Here is a 21267-nt window from a genome sequence, read left to right as displayed (position 1 = left end):
TGTGTTCCTCCAAGTCTGTCTGTTCAAATATGTCCCATGCTGTGTGTTCGAAGCAGTCTTGCAGTTGTGAGAGTGCCCCCTCGGGCCAGGTTCTGATATATTTGACCACCGGCTTGGTGTTACTTCTGAGAGGGGTGTACGCTGGGATGAGAAGCAGTGAGAGGTGGTCAGATAGTCCTAAATGGGGGAGTGGGACCGCTCTGTAAGCATGCTTCAGGTTAGAATACACCCGGTCCAGTGTGTTCTTTCCTCTGGTGTTACATCGTACATATTGTACAAATTTGGGAAGCACATTTTTTAGACATGCATGATTGAAGTCTCCAGCAACAATATGAACTCCGTCCGGATGGGACCTCAGTTGTTTATTTATTAAGCTCTGGAGGTGGTCAAGTGCAATGCTGGCGTTAGCATCAGGTGGGATATAAACGGTGTTAATTATCACCACCGTCAGCTCTCTGGGCAGGTAAAAGGGTCTGCACATGATAGACATTACTTCCAGGTCGGGAGAGCAATGTGTATGTGTAACCCTGCTGTCCATGCACCAGTCATTGTGGATGTAAACACACAGACCACCCCCTCGGCTCTTACCGGAAGCGCTGTTCCTGTCGTAGCGGTGGGTAGAGCGGCCTGGTAGCTGCACTGCTGCGTCCGGAATCCGCGGGTGTAGCCAGGATTCTGTGATGATCATCACACAGCAGTCGCGTACGTTCGTGTTAGCAGCTAGTAGTACCTCCAATTCGTCAATTTTGTGGACGATGGACCTGGCATTTGCGAGGAAGAGGCTTGGTAGTGGTGGTCAGTGCGGCCGCTTCCTTAGCCTAGCAAGCAGGCCTGCACGGCAACCTCGCTTCTGCTTCCTCTCCCTCCGGCGCCTGCGTTGCTTCACAGGCCCGAAAACAATCCAGGGAGACCCGAGCGGTCTCGCTATGTCCTCCGGGATGTTGTTAGTCTGGTGGAAATCGGCTGTGATGTCAGAGCGACAACTCATCCCTATGTCAAATAAGTCCATACGACTGTATATGTAATTCGCCTGTTCTAGGGTGTTCACGCACATTAACAAAAAACAAACAGTGCACAACCAAAACAGAGAGCTGTGAGCCGCAGCGACTGAGCGCGCCGCCATCTTGGATTTCAAAGTAAGGAAGAACACTACAATGCAGGGAATCTTAAAGCACCAATGGCGGCTGAAGTGCATCTGAAGGTCGACTTGCTCTGTTTGAAATCATGATAATAGTAATTTAAAAAATAAAACTCTTGTCAAGTGAGTGAGTGAGTGAGTGAGTGAGTGAGTGAGAGAGAGAGAGAGAGAGAGGCTGTAATGTGTCAGCTATTAAAGTTATGTCATTCAGTTTTTGACGATTAGTAACAACACAGAAACTTACTGTTTTCATCCTGAAGTGTAAATTAAACTTGACAAAATGTATTTTGTTTTTTTCTTGTCTAATATATCAAACATATTATACCTCAAGGTTCAATTCCCAAAGCATGTTCATTTTCTGTGTGATTCTCTGCATTTTGGTGTCTTAAATTATAAAGATGCATGCAGCCAGTGGTGGAATGTAACTAATTACATTTACTCAAGTATACTTAAGTTTAAGTCACTTGTACTTTATTTGAGTATTTTCATGTTATGCTACTTTATACTTTTAGTACAGTACATGTTCTAAGCAAATGTTGTACTTTTTACTCCACTACATTTAGTTTACAGATTGAGTTACTAGTTACTTTGCTGAATGAGATGTATACATTATCATATACTATTATAGCGTGAGCTACCCAGTATATACAGTATTTCAAATAAACCCCACCTACCGTAGTGAACACATTAATGCATCAATAAATATAATACAACAATTTAAATATAAATAGTGCTTAAATAACTCATTCTGCTTAATGAACACTTTTACTTTTGGTATCTAAAGTTTATTTTGATGCAAATACTTTTGTACTTTTAAACACAATTTTAAATGCAGGACTTTAACTAATAAGTGTTTGTTTTTTTGCACTGTATTGCTATGTTTACTTTAGTACGTAATCTGATACTTCTTCCACCTCTGCATGCAGTATGGATTCTTCTAAATGATCTTTATAGACACATTGAGGTAGGCCTAGCCTACATGTGGGATATACAGATATTGTATTAAATAAAAGCAACTGTCTTTAGCTATAATTGCAAACACATTTGATGAAAAACAAAAAGGCAACACATTTATTAAGTTATCCAAGTAGAGAATAAACAACAACTTGAAGTAGTTGTTTATTTTTTAGAAGCACATCTCTCACCCAGGGAATACAACTTTCAGAACTCAAAGTGAATGCTTCATAACATTTGCAGCTTCTTCAACTCTAATTATTTTTCCACTGTAACTTCTCCTACTTTTAACGCAAGGTAAAATGTTTGTCTTTTGAAAAGTTGCAAAGGCTCACACAAGACTATTTTCGTCGCTGCTCTCCACAAAAACAAACTCGCTGATGAGGTCATGGTTTTCACGATAGTTTATTGGAGGAGGGACACTTTATAACAAGGACATCACTCGAGGCAGGGAAACATTTTTTAAGAACGTCGTTTCGTTTTTTTGTTCAACGAGAGGACGGTTTATTTAGGTCTCAGAGTATTTCAAGTTAATAACTACGGAATCTGAAATATGGCGGATCAAATCCCACAGTTATTTGGGACGAGGTACGTGTGTGTATTTCTCTTTCTTTCTGCCATGATTGACATGTATGGAAGCCCATTTCCGCCACTTGAAAAAAATAAAATCCCCATGAAAAGTCATTATGAGATAAAAAAGTCGAAATAATGAGATAAAAAGTCATAATTATGAGATAAGAAAGTCGAAATTATGAGATAAAAAGTCATAATGAGATAAAAAAGTCGAAATAATGAGATAAAAAGTCATAATTATGAGATAAAAAGTCATAATGAGATAAAAAAGTCGAAATAATGAGATAAAAAGTCATAATGAGATAAAAAGTCATAATGAGATAAAAAAGTCGAAATAATGAGATAAAAAGTCATAATGAGATAAAAAAGTCGAAATAATGAGATAAAAAGTCATAATAATGAGATAAAAAGTCATAATTATGAGATAAGAAGTGCGCATGCGCTGCAGTGGCGCTGTCTTCAAAGGTCCCTTCATCACCTTGCTGCTCTCCACCATGCAAACGGCATCTAGTAGAGATGTTAAGATTCACCGATTCGCATCGGCATAAACGTTCAAGATGCGAGTGCACCGGTTGAAAGAGTGCACATCGGCTACAGTTTGGGTTGAACCGGGTTGAACTCGCGATGCATCGATTGCGTCAACGCTCAGCAGAGACGATCTTTGATTTGGATATTTGCTTCGCCCGAGGCCGAGAGTCTCAGTTATCAACACACACGGAAGTTGAGGAGAAAGAGAAACACAGCGCACCGAAAAATACCTACAAATCAAACGTTTGGCAACACTTCGGATTGTTCAAGAAAGACGGTGTAATAATCCTTTATGCTATATAGTTGACCGCAGGTCATGGAGAGTAATAAGGTATCCGTAGACCTTTGTATGAGGTATCTTTATTACTCAACAGGTCTTCAGCCATGATACATAGATCCGTCCTAGATGCGGGCTTGCATACACACAGTATCACTCCGCAGCCGCACCCCATCAGTAACGTCCTGATGGTATATGTGCGCGGCACTATATACTACAGTCAACTTGAAAAATCGCTCGCAAATTGTAAACGATGCCGAGCCGCTTTAAAGTACACAAGTAGTACGAGGAACTTAGCGACGCACATAAAGAGGCGACATGGGGTCTGCGGCTGAAAAGAGAAACCTGAAAGTTAGACATATGAGTTAAATCACTCAGTGAGGTGATCTGTCAGAGAGAGTGGTGTTTAGTTTACAGCAGCCTGTGACGGTCAATAATAATTTAAATGTCTTCCTTACTGTAAGCAGTTATGAAATACCTGTTTGTGAAAGGTTATTTGTATTCTTTATTGTTCATATAGAACCCACTGCTTTCTGCTCACTGGTGAGTCAGCCTATGAGTGTTAAGCACATCAGGCTGGCAGCTGTATGGGCATTGCACTATGGTAGCTGTTATTTGCACATTGTTAATCATGAGCAATGCATCCTTACATTGTTTAACTGTGAGGTGTTATACAATTGTACTGTACTCTGGAGAGCTTTTAAAGTTAAAAAAATAAACGGCATGATGGGATGTGCAGTACCAAATATGTAAAGCACTTTTTTGTTAATGTATGATTTGCTGCATATAAGGAATAAAACAAAAATCCTCTGTCGTACCAAATTGAAGTATCATTATTTTTGCATTGTGTTGAATCGTATCGCACCGAATCGCATAATATTTAATCAAATCGTATCGAACTGTATCGCAACAGGGGTGAATCGTATCATATCGTATCACCTGGTGTTTCAAATGTATCGTTAATGTATCGTATCGTGGCAACGTATCGAGATGCGCATCGCATCGGCCTCAGTGATGGAGATGCACATCCCTAGCATCTAGTCCTAAATAAGGTAACTATTACAGGTGACTTTTGTAAATGTTAGATGTTAAATATAGCCTATATTGCAGCTACACTACAACAATGCAGTTTATAGCTTTGACATTACCTGTTATGAATAGAATATATATGCCTATAGTTTTGTGGTAACGTTCACGGGTTAGAGTTAGAGCAACTCACAGCAGCAGTATGCCTACACTATTGTCATTAGTGGCGTGAACGTTACCACAAAACTATAGGCATATATATTATAGTTCATAACGGGTAATGTCAAAGCTATGAACTGCATTGTTGTAGTTTAGCTGCAATATAGGCTATATGTAACATCTAACATTTACAAAAGTCACCTGTAATAGTTACCTTATTTAGGACTAGATAGATGCTGTTTGCATGGTGGAGAGCAGCAAGGTGATGAAGGGACCTTTAAAGACAGCGCCACTGCAGCACATGCGCACTTCTTATCTCATAATTATGACTTTTTATCTCATTATTTCGACTTTCTTATCTCATAATTATGACTTTTTATCTCATTATTATGACTTTTTATCTCATTATTTCGACTTTCTTATCTCATTATTATGACTTTTTATCTCATTATTTCGACTTTTCATGGGGGATTTTATTTTTTTCAAGTGGCGGAAATGGGCTTCCATAGACACGGTGTCTAGCGTCACACATTATTCTGTTCCCGAAGAAATGGAAGAAGGCTCAGTCGTTGCTAATTTATCAACTGATCTGGGATTACATGTGAAGACGCAACCTGATCTCACCAGAATGCGTGACTCCACCACGACTCCTTAGCACCGCATTGCGTGGTGGAGTCACGAACTTTGTTACAATTACGTGTCGGCACCACGCAAACAACCCCAATGTAAAGTGAATGAGGCTCTTTTGTCGTGGTGCACACACGCATTTCTACCACATCCTGCAGTGAGCTTTTATTCTATAAAACGTTTTTAAAATCTACTTTATAGCTTGTAGTAACTCACGGGAGGCTTCTTTTATTTTATTTGTATTCATAATAATTTTTATTTTTCGTCAGAATGTATTATGGTGCATTAGTTACGAATTGTTGGTCTCAAAAACAGTGCATTGTGTGTAATACAACTGTGATTTGTATTACATTAGTTTGTTTTTAAGGAAGGCCAGAGCTTCAGCTGTGTCAAATAGATTGTTCCCTTTAGTTAACGTTTTTTAAAAGAACATTATATTCCGATTTGATCATGTCCCCTTTATTGTATTACGGAGAGCAATGTGAGCGTCCATTCCCATTGGACAACGCAGGATTTTACACCCGGAAGTAAGTATACTCTTTACTGTCGATTGATTTTACAGTGATATCTGCACTACTCATCAACTCAAAAACACCAGAGTATCCTTGTTGATTACACAACATTGATTGGTTTAAATTGTGTACAATGCTTTTGTAATTTTCCCCTTCGATTCGGAGAAACAAATATTTGTTCAGTTTAGGATGGCCGAAGACACTACACTACCCAGAATCCTCAGCTATTGTCTGCGTTGCCTCAAGCTCTGTGATTGGTTGACTGCATTCCATATGAAAAAAACGTTTCGTAAAAGATAAATCATACTTTATTCAGCAGTGCTTGCTTTACTCTTTGAAAGTCATAACATGAATGCATTATAATAAATGGTTTGGCTGCATTAAATATTACACATCTGTCGTAGTTCTGTATTTGTATTTATCTACAGAGATCTGGCTCAGAATAGACCGGAAACTATTCTTTTACCGTTCTGTTTTAATTTCACAATAAAGTTAGTAGTAATAATTTGTTTTGATATTATTGTTTTTTATTAACTACTCATGTTAAGACCATATTTTCTGTGTTGCTGTGGGGTTTTTCCATCGCTTTTGTGTTACAAATATCAAAACAATAACTAAATATATCCGTCGTAAACTAAACCAGAAACAGCAGTATATTTTATTTTGTTAACACTGTAAACTTGACAGCTTTTTAACCCAAACCACCTACTGGTTAAAGCACGTTATTACACGTTTAGAGTAATATTGAAATCTTGAAAAGGGATGTCCAAAATAGCAATTATATACAGTTTTTAATTAACTATTTGTAGAGAATAACGAGTAGTGTATATACTTTATAGGGATCTGCAGATACATATTTAGTCTTCTCAAGCACCAACAATCATTACATTACATTACATTGCATTTAGCTGACGCTTTTATCCAAAGCGACTTACAATAAGTGCGTTCGACCAACAAAATACAAGCTTGAAGAAAACAGAATCATAAAGTACATCAGGCTTCATAGAGCAAAAACATTTCAAGTGCTACTCAACTGGCTTTAGATAAGCCAGTCCTCCAATCAAATATCTCTCCTGATTGTTGGCACTTGACAATCACCTCCCCTGAATTTTACTCAGGTGTAACTCAAGTCTGCTTTAAGGGTTGTTTATATTTCACATCATTAATCAGAATTTGTAAAGTAACTAAAATAAATGTGGTGCAGTAAAAATACCAGGTTAACCTTAAAGAAAGCCCTCATGATTATAAAAGACCCCCATCACCCCAGCCACAAACTGTTCTGTCTGCTGCCGTCTGGCACAACAGCCGCATTCTAGGAGAGGATGTGGCTGTTGTGGAGGACTACAAGTACCTGGGAGTGCACTTATGGGCTGAACTGGAGGATCAACACTGACGCTGTGTACAAGAAGGGGATGAGCAGACTCTATTTTCTGAGGAAGCTGAGATCCTTCCAAGTGTGCAGCAAGATGCTGGAGATCTTCTAGTCTGTTGTGGCCAGTGCACTCTTCTTTGCTGCGGTCAACACACTCTCACTCCCTAAGCGTCCAATAGCGACGTTTGGTCAGTGTCCGTGGCGTCCAATTGTGACGCTCCTAGGCTCCTTCAGCGTCATAAAGGGACGCAAATAGCTTTCAACTGATTGCAATGTATTCCCATCTGCGTTGGGATTTGACGCTCATGGAAGCACGGCATTCGTTTATGCCGGCTGCCCTTAAAGGCAATGTGAGCATCCATTCCCATTGGATAACGGAGAATTTTACACCCGGAAGTAAGTACTCCTCTTACGGTCGATTGATTTTACAGTGATATCTGCACTACTCATCGACTAAAAAACACCAGATTATCCTTGTTAATTACACAACATTGATTGGTTTAAATTGTGTACAATGCTTTTGTATTTTTCCCCTTCGATTCGGAGAAACAAATATGTTTTCTGAGTAAAGGATGGCAGAAGACACTACACTACCCAGAATCCCCAGCTATCGTTTGGCCTACACCATGTGCTCTGTTTGACAAACCCCGTTTTTTTCACCATTCATTCCGATGGCTGGCGTCTATGTCACGTGATCTTCAAATGTCTCCCTGCAGAAAAAGAAAACATGGCCGAACTTCGTTTTATTCTAGGTGTAAAATGCCTATTTTAAAGTTAGTTTGGCCATTAAAATGCGTTTTGATGTCATTTGATGCGAGAAATATGAGTTGTTATTTCAGATTATGTGTGCAGTGGATGTACATGATCTTTAGTTTGCTAGTTATTACGAAGATTACTTCAGGAAATCGCGACGTTTTCATTGTTACCAAGGTGGTTGCTAGGGACGCTGCTATCGATATTATTTCTGTTATGTTGTGTAACTGTTTAATGGTGTTATCTTTATTGCTACCCCCTTCCCCGTCAATGTATAGTGTTGGTCCACAGCCTAAACATATTAGTTTAACAAAATCCACATCTAAAGATAGCCTACGTTATTTCCCCCGTGTGCAATTCCTGTCTCACATCTCAGAGCACATCGTCATTAACAAATACCGGAAACAGACCGAAATAATAATAATACCTTATTCCGAGTGTGCTTGCTTTTCTCTTTGAAAGTCATCACATAACGGCATTGTAATACACGGTTCGGCTGCATTACATATTACATATCTGCCGTAGTTCTGTATTTATAGCCCTGATGAGAAGACAAACATGAGGAACTGAAAACGTGACATGGATCATAAATATATCAGCCATTAAACAACATCTTACATTTCTTTTCACACAATGCGTCTCCTTGCAGTATCAACACTAATTCGGCTCACTTTTATATTTGATCCAATTGGTAGATAGGCTGTATTTACACCATAAAGGTGCACAGTTGATATAAAGGGACACCTGGTGGTTAAAGCATGTTATTGAATTTCAATATTTTTATTATTAGATATTAATACGATCCCTATAAAGTATATTCATTACTCGTTATTCTCTACTAATTGTTAATTAAAGACTGTATGTAATGACTATTTTGCACATCCCTTTCAAGATTTCAAGATGTTCTAAGGTTTATGGACATATCATATAGGCCTACACAACTGTGGTGTAGTTCTGCACTGAATGAAAAACTTGGGTTGCAGGTTCCTCAATAGTGCATTACAAGACATCTATCAATATGTGTGCATACCTCCAGCAATGTTAACTATGTTGAAGCACTTATTTTAACTGATATTATACATAATGTATTATACTCTTATAGATGTATGTAGATATTTCATCTCCGGCCTTGTCAGGTATTGAACAATCAATAAATAAAGAACACAGAATTGTTGAATATAAAACACAGAATTTATGTGATTATACTAAATGATTTTCAAATAAACACAACTGCATATTTAAATGTTACACATGCTGATGTAACGCAAATGTTCCAACTTGGGATCAATAAAGTATATCTTATCTTAAGCTGATCGATGGCTACTGCCATATTTGCACAATGTGCCTCTGAACCTTGACAAGTGCATGTTTCAGGCTTATCAATTAATGTAATGTAATGTTATCACAGGGGTCACACACATAAGACCAGCTGTTAAATAAAGCTCTTCTGACCTTAGCTGGCATGTGGGTATATATAGTAATACTGCCCATAATGGGCACAAGCAATTTTCACCCATTTATTAATTATATGTTTTAAATGTGAGTGTTTCCTGTCCCCTAAACCTCCAGGGATGTACACAGTTTAATACTGGCAACTTCTTATTATGGGAAATACGAAAACGTCTTTTAAAACTACAACTCCCAGTAGAGACGTGCCATAGAGAACATGTTGCGAAACAGAATAGCCAGCATGTGTAGTTCTGGGGACGGGGTGGGGGAGGGGGGACGCGGTGGACCCGTTCAAATCCAGTTTTGGACAGTCTGCCGTGGTTCCATCCCATTTCAAGTGCTGTTCGAGAATCGGCTTAACCCTCGGAGCACACTCTCCAATCACAGAGCTTGAGGACTATCAGAGGTTTGTCAAACAGAGCACATGGTGTAGTCCAAACGATAGCTGGGGATTCTGGGTAGTGTAGTGTCTTCTGCCATCCTTTACTCCTGGGAATGGACGCTCACATTACCTTTAAGGGCAGCCGACATAATGAGCGTCAAATCCCGACGCAGATGGGAATACATTGCAATCAGTTGAGAGCTATTTGCGTCCCTTTATGACGCTGAAGGAGCCTCGGAGCGTCACAATTGGACGCCACGGACACTGACCAAACGTCGCTATTGGACGCTTAGGGAGTAAGAGTGTGTTGCTGCGGTCTGCTGGGGGGGGGGCAGCATCAGAGCCGGTGACACCAGCAGGATCAATAAACTGATCAGGAAAGCTGGGTCTGTCATCGGCATCAAGCTGGACCCCTTTGAAGCTGTGGTGGAGAGGAGGACACTGAACAGGCTGTTGTCCATGATGGATAACCCACCCATCCTCTCCACCTGCAGCTGGACAGTCAACGGAGCTCCTTCTCCAACAGACTGCTGCAGCTCCGCTGTCACAAGGACCGATACAGGAACACATTCCTGCCCACTGCAATAACTCTGTACAATAAATCACCTCTGGCTGGAAGAGAACTCTCTGCTCCATAGTTTCTCTAATACAACCTCGCTGTACATTGTACACATATATAATCTGTTGAATATTTGATATTCCATATTTCATTGTCATATATTTTTGAATATGTATATTTGCATATATAATATCTACATGTATGTTTTCTATTTCAACACGTATATTTTCTTTTCTTTTCTTTCTATTCTTGTTTATTTGTGGTTTTGTTTTATTGTAAAATGCCTTGTCTTTTATGCTGCTGCAACAAAAACAATGTCCCAAATTGGGATCAATAAAGTACCATCTTATCTTATCTTATCTTACATCCGGACCAACACCACCAGACTCAGGGACAGTTTCATCTCACAGGCCATAAGACTATTAAACACCTGAACTTTGAAATAACATCCAAAGCATTCATCTGGCTGCTACTTAGAAATGATTTGTCTAATATATCATATTCCAATCACTTGTATAGACTCTTATTGCACTATTTCACTTTTTACTATTTTTCTTTTTGTATTGACTTGCACTATTTTTTCTGTTTATCTGTTTTATTGTGTTGCACTGTTGGAGGAGCCTGTGACCTAAGGGGGGGAGGGGGGGGGGGGGGGGGGGGGGGGGAGGAGACGTTCGATTCCTGTTTTGAATAGTGTGCCGTCGATGGGTTCTATTTCGTCCCTACTGACCGCCAGAGGCGGTGCTTTAGCACTGGATATGTCCATCGCGCGCATGCGCAGCTCGAGTACCAATAACAACAAAGTCACCTGTGACCCACGTGACACCGGCTATATCAGCCGGTATTGTCAGAGAATCTGTTCCTTTTCATCTTCTCGCTGCGCGAGGGTACCGTGGCTACGTTTTCGTAGCCTACAGCGTTCAGGCTTGAACGTTTGATCGGAGGGATTTCTCTGCAAACAGCTGGCCGCGTGAAGCTTCGCGACTGACAGTCGGAGCTACGGGTCGTTAGACGCGTCCTCCAGGAGCTGCGCCGGCTGTGCAGAGCCTCGACAGACAGGTTTGTGTCAGCTTGTTGCTAGTGATGGCTGTGTTTCCACACCCGCTCCCAGCCAAGTTGTCCTGATTACCGTCTTATTGTTTGTGGCTTGGACTATCTGGTGACGACAGTGTTCCCGCTTCCTCTCCCATAAAGTTGCCCTTATGCTCTTTTGAAAGTTCTGCTTGTGGCGTTGTGCCCGAGCTATCATTAGCATTTGAGTCCCAGCTTTGGCTGCGTCCCTCATTCAATTTAGTATGGAAGCCCAGAGGGTCATACTTTAAACCCGTTTTTCGTTTAGATGCAGAAAGTAAGGTAAGTACTTTCTATTTTCTAGAAGCTATTATCTGGTCTTAACATTTGTGTTCTGACTTGGTCGCTTGATTGTTAGCAGCAGCCGCTTGGCTAACACCTTGCTGTTGAGCTTAACTATTAACTCAGGGCAGTGCTCCCGCTCCCTGTAGCATAGGGTTTGATTGCAGTAGCGCTAGTTCGTTGTATTACTGCTCCTAGTACTAGACTCCTAGCACTAGGATGATATGCAGAGAACATCTTCACGGCGGGTGCTGTGTGCTCGGCATGTGCGGTTACTACTGTAACCAGACACGGTTCTATGCGGGCTGTTCTCTTTCTTAGAAGCTAATTATCTGGTCTTAACATTGTGTTCTGACTTGGTTGCTTGATTGTTAGCAGCAGCCGCTTGGCTAACACCTTGCATGTACGGTTAAGCTTCATTATTTAACTCAGCCGGTGAGGGCAGTGCTCTCGCTGCTGCTCCCAGTAAACGCATGGTATGGTTGCAGTAGCGCTATATCGTGGTATTTACTGCTCCTAGTACTAGACTCCTAGCACTAGGACGATATGCAGAGAACAATCTTCACTGTGTGTGCCGTGTGCTCTGCATGTATGGCCATTAAGGAGGATTTCATCCTCCCAATATTATATTGTCTAGTGGGCAGCCGTTGGCTGACACTTTTAGGCACCGGCCACAGTTACTATTGTAACTAAGGTTCTAAGCCGTAAGTACTGGCCATAATTACTACTGTAACTACGGTTCCAAGCTGTGTAAGTACTGGCCATAGTTAATACTGTAACTACGGGGTTAAGCCGTAAGTACTGGCCATAGTTACTACTGTAACTACGGTTCCAAGCCGTGCACGTACTGGCCATAGGCAATACCTTAACTACGGCTCTATGCCGTGTAATGGCAATAGTTACTACTGTAACTACGGTTCTAAACCATGTAAGTACTGGCCATAGTTACTACTGTAACTACGGTTCCAAGCCGTGCAACTACTGGCCAGAGTTACTACTGTAACTACGGCTCTATGCTGTGTAAGTATCCAAGCCGTGCAAGTACTGGCCAGAGTTACGACTGTAACGACGGTGCTAAGCCGTGCAAGTACTGGCCAGAGTTACTACTGTAACTACGGCTCTATGCTGTGTAAGTATCCAAGCCGTGCAAGTACTGGCCATAGTTACTACTGTAACTACGGTTAGATGCCGTGTGAGCCCTGGCCATGGTTACTGCTGTAACTACGGCTCTGTGCTATTCTATTCTTTAGAAGCTAGTTATCTGGTCTTAAACATGTGTGTTATTTGACTTGATCTCGCTTGATCGTTAGCAGCAGCCGCTCGGCTAACGTCTTGCGTATACTGTTAGCTTCTTTATTTTACCCAGCTAGGTGAAGGCAGTGCTCTCGCTCCCGCTCCCTCTACCGGTAATGCGGATGTAGCTACATCCCTTTTTCTGTTCGGCGAGTAGTAGCACCGCTCTACTCTTCCCGTTCAGCAGGTAGCCGGTGAAGGCTGTGTTCCCGCTCCCGGTTACACTGCATCTGGCGTTCGACTCTAACTTAACCAGTGAAGGCAGTTCTCGCCCCCACTCCTGGTAGACGCCAAACGGCCTCGTTTTTCCGTTAAGCAGGTAGCCGGTGAAGGCTGTGTTCCCGCTCCCGGTTACACTGCATCTGGCATTCGTCTCTAACTCAACCAGTGAAGGCAGTTCTCGCCCCCGCTCCTGGTAGACGCCAAACCGCCTTGTTTTTTCTGTTAAGAAGGTAGCTGGTGAAGGCTGTGTTCCCGCACCCGCTCCCGGTTACGCTGCATCTGGCATTCGTCTCTAACTCGACCAGTGAAGGCAGTGTTCTCGCCCCCGCTCCTGGTAGACGCGGAACTGCCTTGTTTCTCCGTTAAGCAGGTAGCCGGTGAAGGCTGTGTTCCCGCACCCGCTTCCGGTTACACTGCATCTGGCATTCGTCTCTAACTCAACCAGTGAAGGCAGTTCTCGCCCCCGCTCCTGGTAGACGCCAAACTGCCTTGTTTTTCTGTTAAGCAGGTAGCTGGTGAAGGCTGTGTTCCCGCACCCGCTCCCGGTTACACTGCATCTGGCATTCGTCTCTAACTCAACCAGTGAAGGCAGTTCTTGCCCCCGCTCCTGGTAGACGCCAAACTGCCTTGTCTTTCTGTTAAGCAGGTAGCTGGTGAAGGCTGTGTTCCCGCACCCGCTCCCGGTTACGCTGCATCTGGCATTCGTCTCTAACTCAACCAGTGAAGGCAGTGTTCTCGCCCCCGCTCCTGGTAGACGCTAAACTGCCTTGTTTATTCTGTTAAGCAGGTAGCTGGTGAAGGCTGCGTTCCCGCACCCGCTCCCGGTTACGCTGCATCTGGCATTCGTCTTAATTTAACCAGTGAAGGCAGTGTTCTCGCCCCCGCTCCTGGTAGACGCTAAACTGCCTGGTTCCGTTAAGCAGGTAGCTGGTGAAGGCTGTGTTCCCGCACCCGCTCCCGGTTACGCTGCATCTGGCACTCGCCTCTAGCTCAGCCAGTGAAGGCAGTGTTTTCGCCCCCGCTCTTGGTAAACTGCCTTATTTACTAATCCAGCTAGGTGAAGGCAGTGATCCCGCTCCCGCTCCCTCTGCCGTAACGTGGGTGTAATTACATCCCTCTTTCTGTTCGGCGAGTAGCAGCAACGCTCTACTCTTTCCATTAAGCAGGTAGCTGGTGAAGGCGTGTTCCCGCTCCCGGCTACGCTGCATCTGGCTACCTACAGAATGGTTCATTCATGTAGCGCCTGTAGGGTTTCTCTTGAGCCCGAGGACGGCCACGACCGCTGCCCCTCCTGCCTCGGCCACTTCTGGCGGTCAGTGGGGACGAAATTCGAGCATCTGAGGGAGGTTCTCACGGTAAATGCCTGCATGAGCTGTAGCTGCATGCCTCGGGTGCTCAGAGTGGCTCGAATCACTGAGGTGGAACGTCTGGCAGCAGCCAACAGACACCTCTCCTTGTCACGTACTCCTCCAGATCAATTCGGCCGTTCCCGGCGACTTGAGGGAGCGATGGCTTTGTGTGCTCCCCCCAATAGAAGGACTAGAAATAGGCTGTCCTCTAAAGTGGATCGGCTAGCTGCCGATAGGGGCATGATGAAGTCGCCTCTTGGCCCTTCAGCCTGGGCCCGGTGTAGGGGCTGCTAACCCCCCCCTCCTTCGGTTGGCGCCCCTCCTTCGGCTGACGCACCTCCTCCGGTTGACGGAGAGTCCTCCGTCGCGTACCAGTCGAGCCAGGGGAGCTGTTTAGATCAGCTGCCCTCGGAGGCACTGGAGTGTGCCGCCCAAGCTAGGCAGACCAGGCAGCAGCACTCGGGTCCTCGCAGACCTGTGCCCACTCCCAGCAGGCCCAGGGGCTGCTCTAGCAGCCGCACTCAGCCGCTGGATTACAGGGGTGGTCTGCAGAGGTCTTAGCGGCCCACTCAACCGCCTCCCAATGACTTTCGTGCCCCATGTCGCCCGCCTTCCAGGCGGCCTCGTGCCCCAGAGCCTGACCGGAACCCCCCAAGAGGCTCCAGGGTCCGGGGGGCTGGGCTTTCCCAGCAGCAGCTCAGTTTCTGGGCAGTCTGTACTTCCGTCCCTTGGGTGGTTTTCACCTTAACCCAGGGGTACGGACCGCAGCTCCGGCTCCTAGCCGTCGGCTGGGTCTAATTGACAGTCGTCAGCGATCCGGCAGGGGCCCTACCTCTGGGCCAAGAGTTGTCCGTCCTTTTGTCCAAGGACGCAATCAACCCAGTAAGACCCTCTGCTTAGCCAGGGGGTTCTACTCGGCATACTTTCTCGTGAGCAAGAAAGTCGGCGGATTTCGCCCGATCTTGGACCTCAGAGGAATCAACAGATTCCTGAAGGTGCTGCCATTCTATATGCTGACTACTGCATACGCACAGGTGGAGTGGTTCCCAACCGAGGGATGCCTACTTCCACGTGGGCCGGGCAAGAGGGTGCCTTATATTCAGTTCCTCCGGCCCTTGGGCAGACTGGCAGCTGCCTCGGCCGCTGGGCCCTTAGGCCCGCTGTCGTTGCGCCCCATGCAGATGTGGCTGAACAGCCTTCACTTGGACGCCAAGTGGCACAGGCACAGTGAAGTCAGGGTGTCGCAGCATTGCTCCACTCTCCGTCACGCTGGAGGGGCAAGGCCTATCTCTGGTAGGCGTGCCCATGGGCGCCATCCCATCCCGCCAGGAGACCATCACCATAGGTGCATGTCTCTCAGGGTGGGGTGCAGTGCGGCAGGGCAGGACCGTTCAGGGTCAGTGGTCTGCCCAGCAGAGTGCGCGCCGGGTCAACGTGCTAGAGCTTCGGGCCGTGCAGCTTGCACTCACGCACTTTCTACCCCAACTGGGGGGCAAGAATGTGCGTGTTCCTTGGGGACAGCATGTACATTGTTGCTTAGACAACAGTCCCTTCTAGATAGTGGACGTTCTCACTCCACTCTGAATTTATGTGGCTGCGATTCTGCCCGACATGTTCGGGTCGACGGCGCCACGGCGGGGTGCCACAGGTCGGTGTCCCTCTTTATGAGAGGGGCTTTACGGCAGCGTCCCCCTTGCACCCCGAGGGCTCCGGCTTGGGACCTGCCCTTGCTGCCGGATGCCCTATCACCTCCTCCCTTCGAGCCCCTGGCCCAGGTGGGGCTTAGGTGGCTGCCCACAAAGGCAGCATTTCTGCTTGCCATAGCCTCAGGGAAGTGAGTCGGGGAGTTGCATGTCCTCTCCATAAACAATACATGCCCGAGGTGGGACTCTCATGCGTTGCCCTTTGGGCAAATGTGGCATTCCCGCCCGGGGTCCTTCCACAAACTCACTTCAATCAGCCTGCCCAGCTGGCACGCTTTGACATTCAGGAGTACGGGACATCGAAGTTGCTGTGCCCGGGGGGTGCCCAAAGGGCGTATATCAAGGCTACTGCCTGTATACGGCAGGAGGAGCAACTCTTGAGTTTGCCCTGGCGGCACTAAAGGAGGTTAGGCCCTCTAACCAGTGGCTTCCCCACTGGGTTGTCGATACCATCTCACAGGCTTACGGGGCCAGTGGCCGCCCCCTGCCACCAGGCTGAGATGCCACTCTACAAGGAGCATCTCAACATATTGGGCTGCCCTGAGAGGGGTGCCCCTGGAGACCATCTGCGCCGCGGCGTCGTGGGCGTCTTCTGGCACATTCTCCAGTTGTCATCAGGTCAATGTCGCCACTCCCCATTCTTTGGGCGTGGTCCTTTTGCCGAGCTCCGCTGCTTCCAGTGGTGAGCAAGGGCTTGGATTCTTCATGACATTGTTGGTATAGGTCATCCAGTGCTAAAGCACCGCCTCTGGCGGTCAGTAGGGACGAAATAGAACGATAGTTACGGCTGTAACTACGGTTCTATGAGTCCCGGATGACCGCCAGAGTTCCCTGTCACTCAGAATTCTTGTGTGCTCGCGAGAAGATTCGGGGAACAGATCCTCTGACAATACCGGCTGATATAGCCGGTGTCACGTGGGTCACAGGTGACTTTTTTGTTATTGGTACTCGAGCTGCGCATGCGCGCGATGGACATATCCAGTGCTAAAGCACCGCCTCTGGCGGTCATCCGGGACTCATAGAACCGTATTTACAGCCGTAACTATCGTTTCATTCCATTTAAAAATGCTGTTTGTCGCTCAGCGTAAACTTCAACATTGTCAAGCAAAGCACATGGTGTAGTCCCAAACGATAGCTGAGGATTCTGGGTAGTGTAGTGTCTTCGGCCATCCTAAACTGAACAAATGATTGTTTCTCCGAATCGAAGGGGAAAATTACAAAAGTATTGTACACAATTTAAACCAATCAATGTTGTGTAATCAACAAGGATAATCTGGTGTTTTTGAGTTGATGAGTCGTGCAGATATCACTGTAAAATCAATCGACAGTAAAGAGTATACTTACTTCCGGGTGTAAAATCCTGCGTTGTCCAATGGGAATGGACGCTCACATTGCTCTCCGTAATACAATAAAGCGGACAAGATCAAGTCGGAATATAATGTTCTTTTAAAAAACGCTAACTAAAGGGAACAATCTATTGGACACAGCTGAAGCTCTGGCCTTCCCTAAAAACAAACTAATGTAATAAAAATCACAGTTGTATTACACACAATGCACTGTTTTTTTAGAACAAAAAATCGTAACTAATGCACCATAATACATTCTGACGAAAAATAAAAATTATTATGAATACAAATAAAATAAAAGAAGCCTCCCGTGAGTTACTACAAGCTATAAAGTAGATTTTAAAAACGTTTTATAGAATAAAAGCTCACTGCAGGACGTTGTAAAAATGCGTGTGTGCACCACGACAAAAGAGACTCATTCACTTTACATTGGGGTTGTTTGCGTGGTGCCGACACGTAACTGTAACAAAGTTCGTGACTCCACCACGCAATGCGGTGCTAAGGAGTCGTGGTGGAGTCACGCATTCTGGTGAGATCAGGTTGTGAAGACGCTAAAGGGAAGGAAAATGCGCGTAGACGTAGTAGGAAATAAAAAGTATATCGACATCAACAAAGACACAGGAGAGCTGTTCATCCTGGAAAGGATTGACAGAGAGCTTTTATGCCCCTCGAAGACCACTACATACTGCTTTCTTAAATTGGATGCTACGATTGAAAACCCGATACGAATGTTTAACATTGAGGTGGAAATCACGGACATTAACGACAACGCTCCTCATTTCCGACGGGGAACGATGCATTTGGACATATCTGAATCAAGCCCTGTTGGAGAGAGATTCTCATTGAACAATGCTGCAGACCCGGATGTTGGAACAAATTCTGTGAACAATTACCATCTGAGCTCAAGTGAACACTTTGCACTGGAAATTCAGACCGGGAGAGACGGGTCAAAGTTTGCGGATTTGATTTTGAAAAAAGCATTAGATAGAGAGCAGCAGGCTGTGCATAATCTTATTCTCACTGCTGTGGACGGTGGAGTGCCCACGCGCACAGGTACAGCCAGCATCATTGTTCGTGTGCTTGATGTGAACGACAACGCCCCGTCATTTGATAAAGACAAATACATCATAGATGTGATGGAAAACTCCCCCATTGGCAGTCTAGTAATACAATTAAACGCTACTGATTTAGACGAAGGGTCAAATTCTGATATTATTTATTCATATAGTTTATATACATCAGAGAGAACACAACAGGTGTTTAACTTAAATCCAGAAAATGGTGAAATCAGAGTGAAAGAGATGATAAATTACGAAGATTTTAAACTTTATGACATGGAAGTTATTGCCAACTCCTTAACTGGACAGTCTAAACTGACAATGCAGGTGGCAGACATGAATGACAATCATCCAGAAATATCCATCAAGTCTTTTCAAAGTCCAATTAAAGAAAACATAGAATTAGACACAGTGATAGCAGTGGTGAGTGTCAGTGATAAAGACTCAGGAGACAATGGAGTGGTTGATCTTCACATTCCTGATAACATGCCTTTCAAACTGAGGGAGTCCTCTGATAACTATTATGAATTAGTGGTGTCAGAGCCGTTAGACCGTGAGAGGGCCCCTGAATATGACATCACTTTCACTGTGACAGACAGAGGCTCTCCTCCTTTGTCTGACAATGAGACCATGACGTTAGAGCTGCTGGATGTTAATGACAATGTGCCACAGTTCCCTCAGTCATTTTATACTATACGTGTGGAGGAGAATAACGCTCCTGGAGCCCTGCTCAGTTCCCCAACTGCGTTTGACCCTGACCTCCATGAAAACCAGTATCTAGTTTATTTCATCCTAGAGAGGGAGATAGCCAACACCTCCATGTCCATGCTGTTCTCCATCAATCCAGAGAACGGGAATCTTTACACACTAAAAACTTTTGACTACGAGATCGAGAAGGAGTTTCTCTTCCACATCGAGGCCAGAGACTCTGGCTCTCCTCCTCTCAGCAGTAACGTGACGGTGCACATCATCATTGTGGACCAGAACGACAACGCTCCGGTTATTGTGTCTCCGTGGCGCGCACACGGCTCGGTGGTGGAGGAAAAGATCCCCAGATCCACCGATAAAGGCTCTCTGGTTTCTAAAGTGATAGCCTTGGACACAGACTCGGTGCACAACTCCCGGATCACCTACCAGTTCCTGCAGGTGACTGACGCCACCTTGTTCAGTCTGGACCAATACAACGGAGAGATCCGGACCATGGGGATGTTCAGCAACAGAGACCCACGCCACCAGAGACTGGTTGTCGTTGCCAAGGACAACGGGCAGCCTGCCCTCTCTGCTACAGTCACCATCAAACTGTCCACAGTGGAGACTGCCGTGAAGGCCTACTCTGATATGACCGAGGTGCCTCTGGAATATGACATCTTCTCAGACCTCAACCTGTACCTGGTCATCGGTCTGGGCTCCGTGTCATTTCTCCTGCTGATCACCATACTGGTCACCATCGTGATCAAGTGTCAGAAACCCAAGCCCAGCAAAGCGGCTCCTCCCTGCAGGAACAGTGTGATCAGTGAGGGGAACTCCAGCATCGCAGACTCCACTCTGGTCTCCAACGACGCCTACTGGTACAGTATGTTTCTAGCAGAGACCAGGAAAGGAAAGATGGTGGTCAGACAGCCTGTGCCCAAGGGCTCCAGATACATCGTGTCCAGTTTACCACGAGGCACTGGACTCACAGACACTAGTGGATCAGCAGCCTCCACTCTGCAGGTATGGGAAACACACCTATTCAACATCTGTTACACATGTTTTCTACTGAACATCCTGCAAGGCCAATAATAAGTGACGATTGCAGTATTTTTAAATCAGCGCTGAATACCTTTTGTTGTCTCTTCACTTTCTTTAAGTTACAACGCCTAAAATGTACTTGACATTACAAGCAAAAATGTAATTGTGCCCATGTTAAGTCTTTTGACTTGCTGGCATAACCTTCGCTCCCCCAATTTGCATGGAGAAAGGAAAAGGTCACAAAAGGTCAAATCTAGAGCAACACTTGTAAAGAACAACTTTACTGTGAGACCAACACGTTCTGGCTTGTGACCCTCATCAGGGTCAGTAGCTCGTTTCTACGGAAACCTTTATACAGTTTTATTAGGTTTAAAAAGCAATTTGATAAATCGTGAATACCCTCCGCTTCTAAAAAGGTTTTTCCCTAATACCCTCTAAACTAATTTGTTGAGTGTTGTGAGTGTCACGGATGAGTGAAGGAAGCAGGACCCAAATGCAGATAACTCTTGAGAAACCCTTTATTTCAAGGATACAGATAAATACCGAACAGAACACTCTCCGGTGAACTCCGTCACCAACAAACAATGACCCAACACTGAACACAGACAGAGACAAGACTAAATACAAGAAGGGGTAATCATGACAACGAGAAACAGCCGGGCAGGGGAGGAGAAACACAAGGACAACAGGTGAACACAATCGGGTAATCAGGGAGGGAAACAGACAGAAAGCAGACAGGCAGGAAACGGGGGTGAACACTTAACACAATAAGACAGGAAACCCAAAGACAAGAAAAACACCAACACAGACAAAACTACAAACATGTGAATTGTGACAGAACCCCCCCCCTCAAGGGACGGATTCCAGACGTCCCTAAAAAAAACAAAAACAAAAAAGTCCAAA

General features: G+C 44.9%; 2 protein-coding genes across 3 annotated transcripts in view; both read left to right on the top strand.

Annotated features, from left to right (window-relative positions):
• LOC117453751 (protocadherin alpha-C2-like) overlaps positions 1 to 21267 on the top strand; it is an 81690-nt gene that overhangs the window by 32466 nt on the left and 27957 nt on the right. The window lies entirely within an intron of this gene.
• Positions 756 to 20695, top strand: LOC139434714 (protocadherin alpha-C2-like). Its single transcript, XM_071204693.1, has 3 exons — positions 756 to 947; positions 18115 to 20346; positions 20687 to 20695. The coding sequence occupies exons 1-3, from the start codon at positions 756 to 758 to the stop codon at positions 20693 to 20695; spliced, it is 2433 nt and encodes an 810-aa protein (XP_071060794.1).

Source organism: Pseudochaenichthys georgianus, chromosome 10, assembly GCF_902827115.2.
Source record: "Pseudochaenichthys georgianus chromosome 10, fPseGeo1.2, whole genome shotgun sequence".
Taxonomy (NCBI): Eukaryota; Metazoa; Chordata; class Actinopteri; order Perciformes; family Channichthyidae; genus Pseudochaenichthys; species Pseudochaenichthys georgianus.
This window is presented reverse-complemented; position numbering and strand designations above follow the sequence as displayed.

Bases quoted from the DNA above. Each gene is read 5' to 3' on its own strand.
- LOC139434714 (XM_071204693.1), top strand. From the start codon at position 756: ATGGACCTGGCATTTGCGAGGAAGAGGCTTGGTAGTGGTGGTCAGTGC. The intron at 948-18,114 runs GTCTGGTGGAAA...TGGTGAGATCAG, and splicing joins TGTCCTCCGGGATGTTGTTA to GTTGTGAAGACGCTAAAGGG.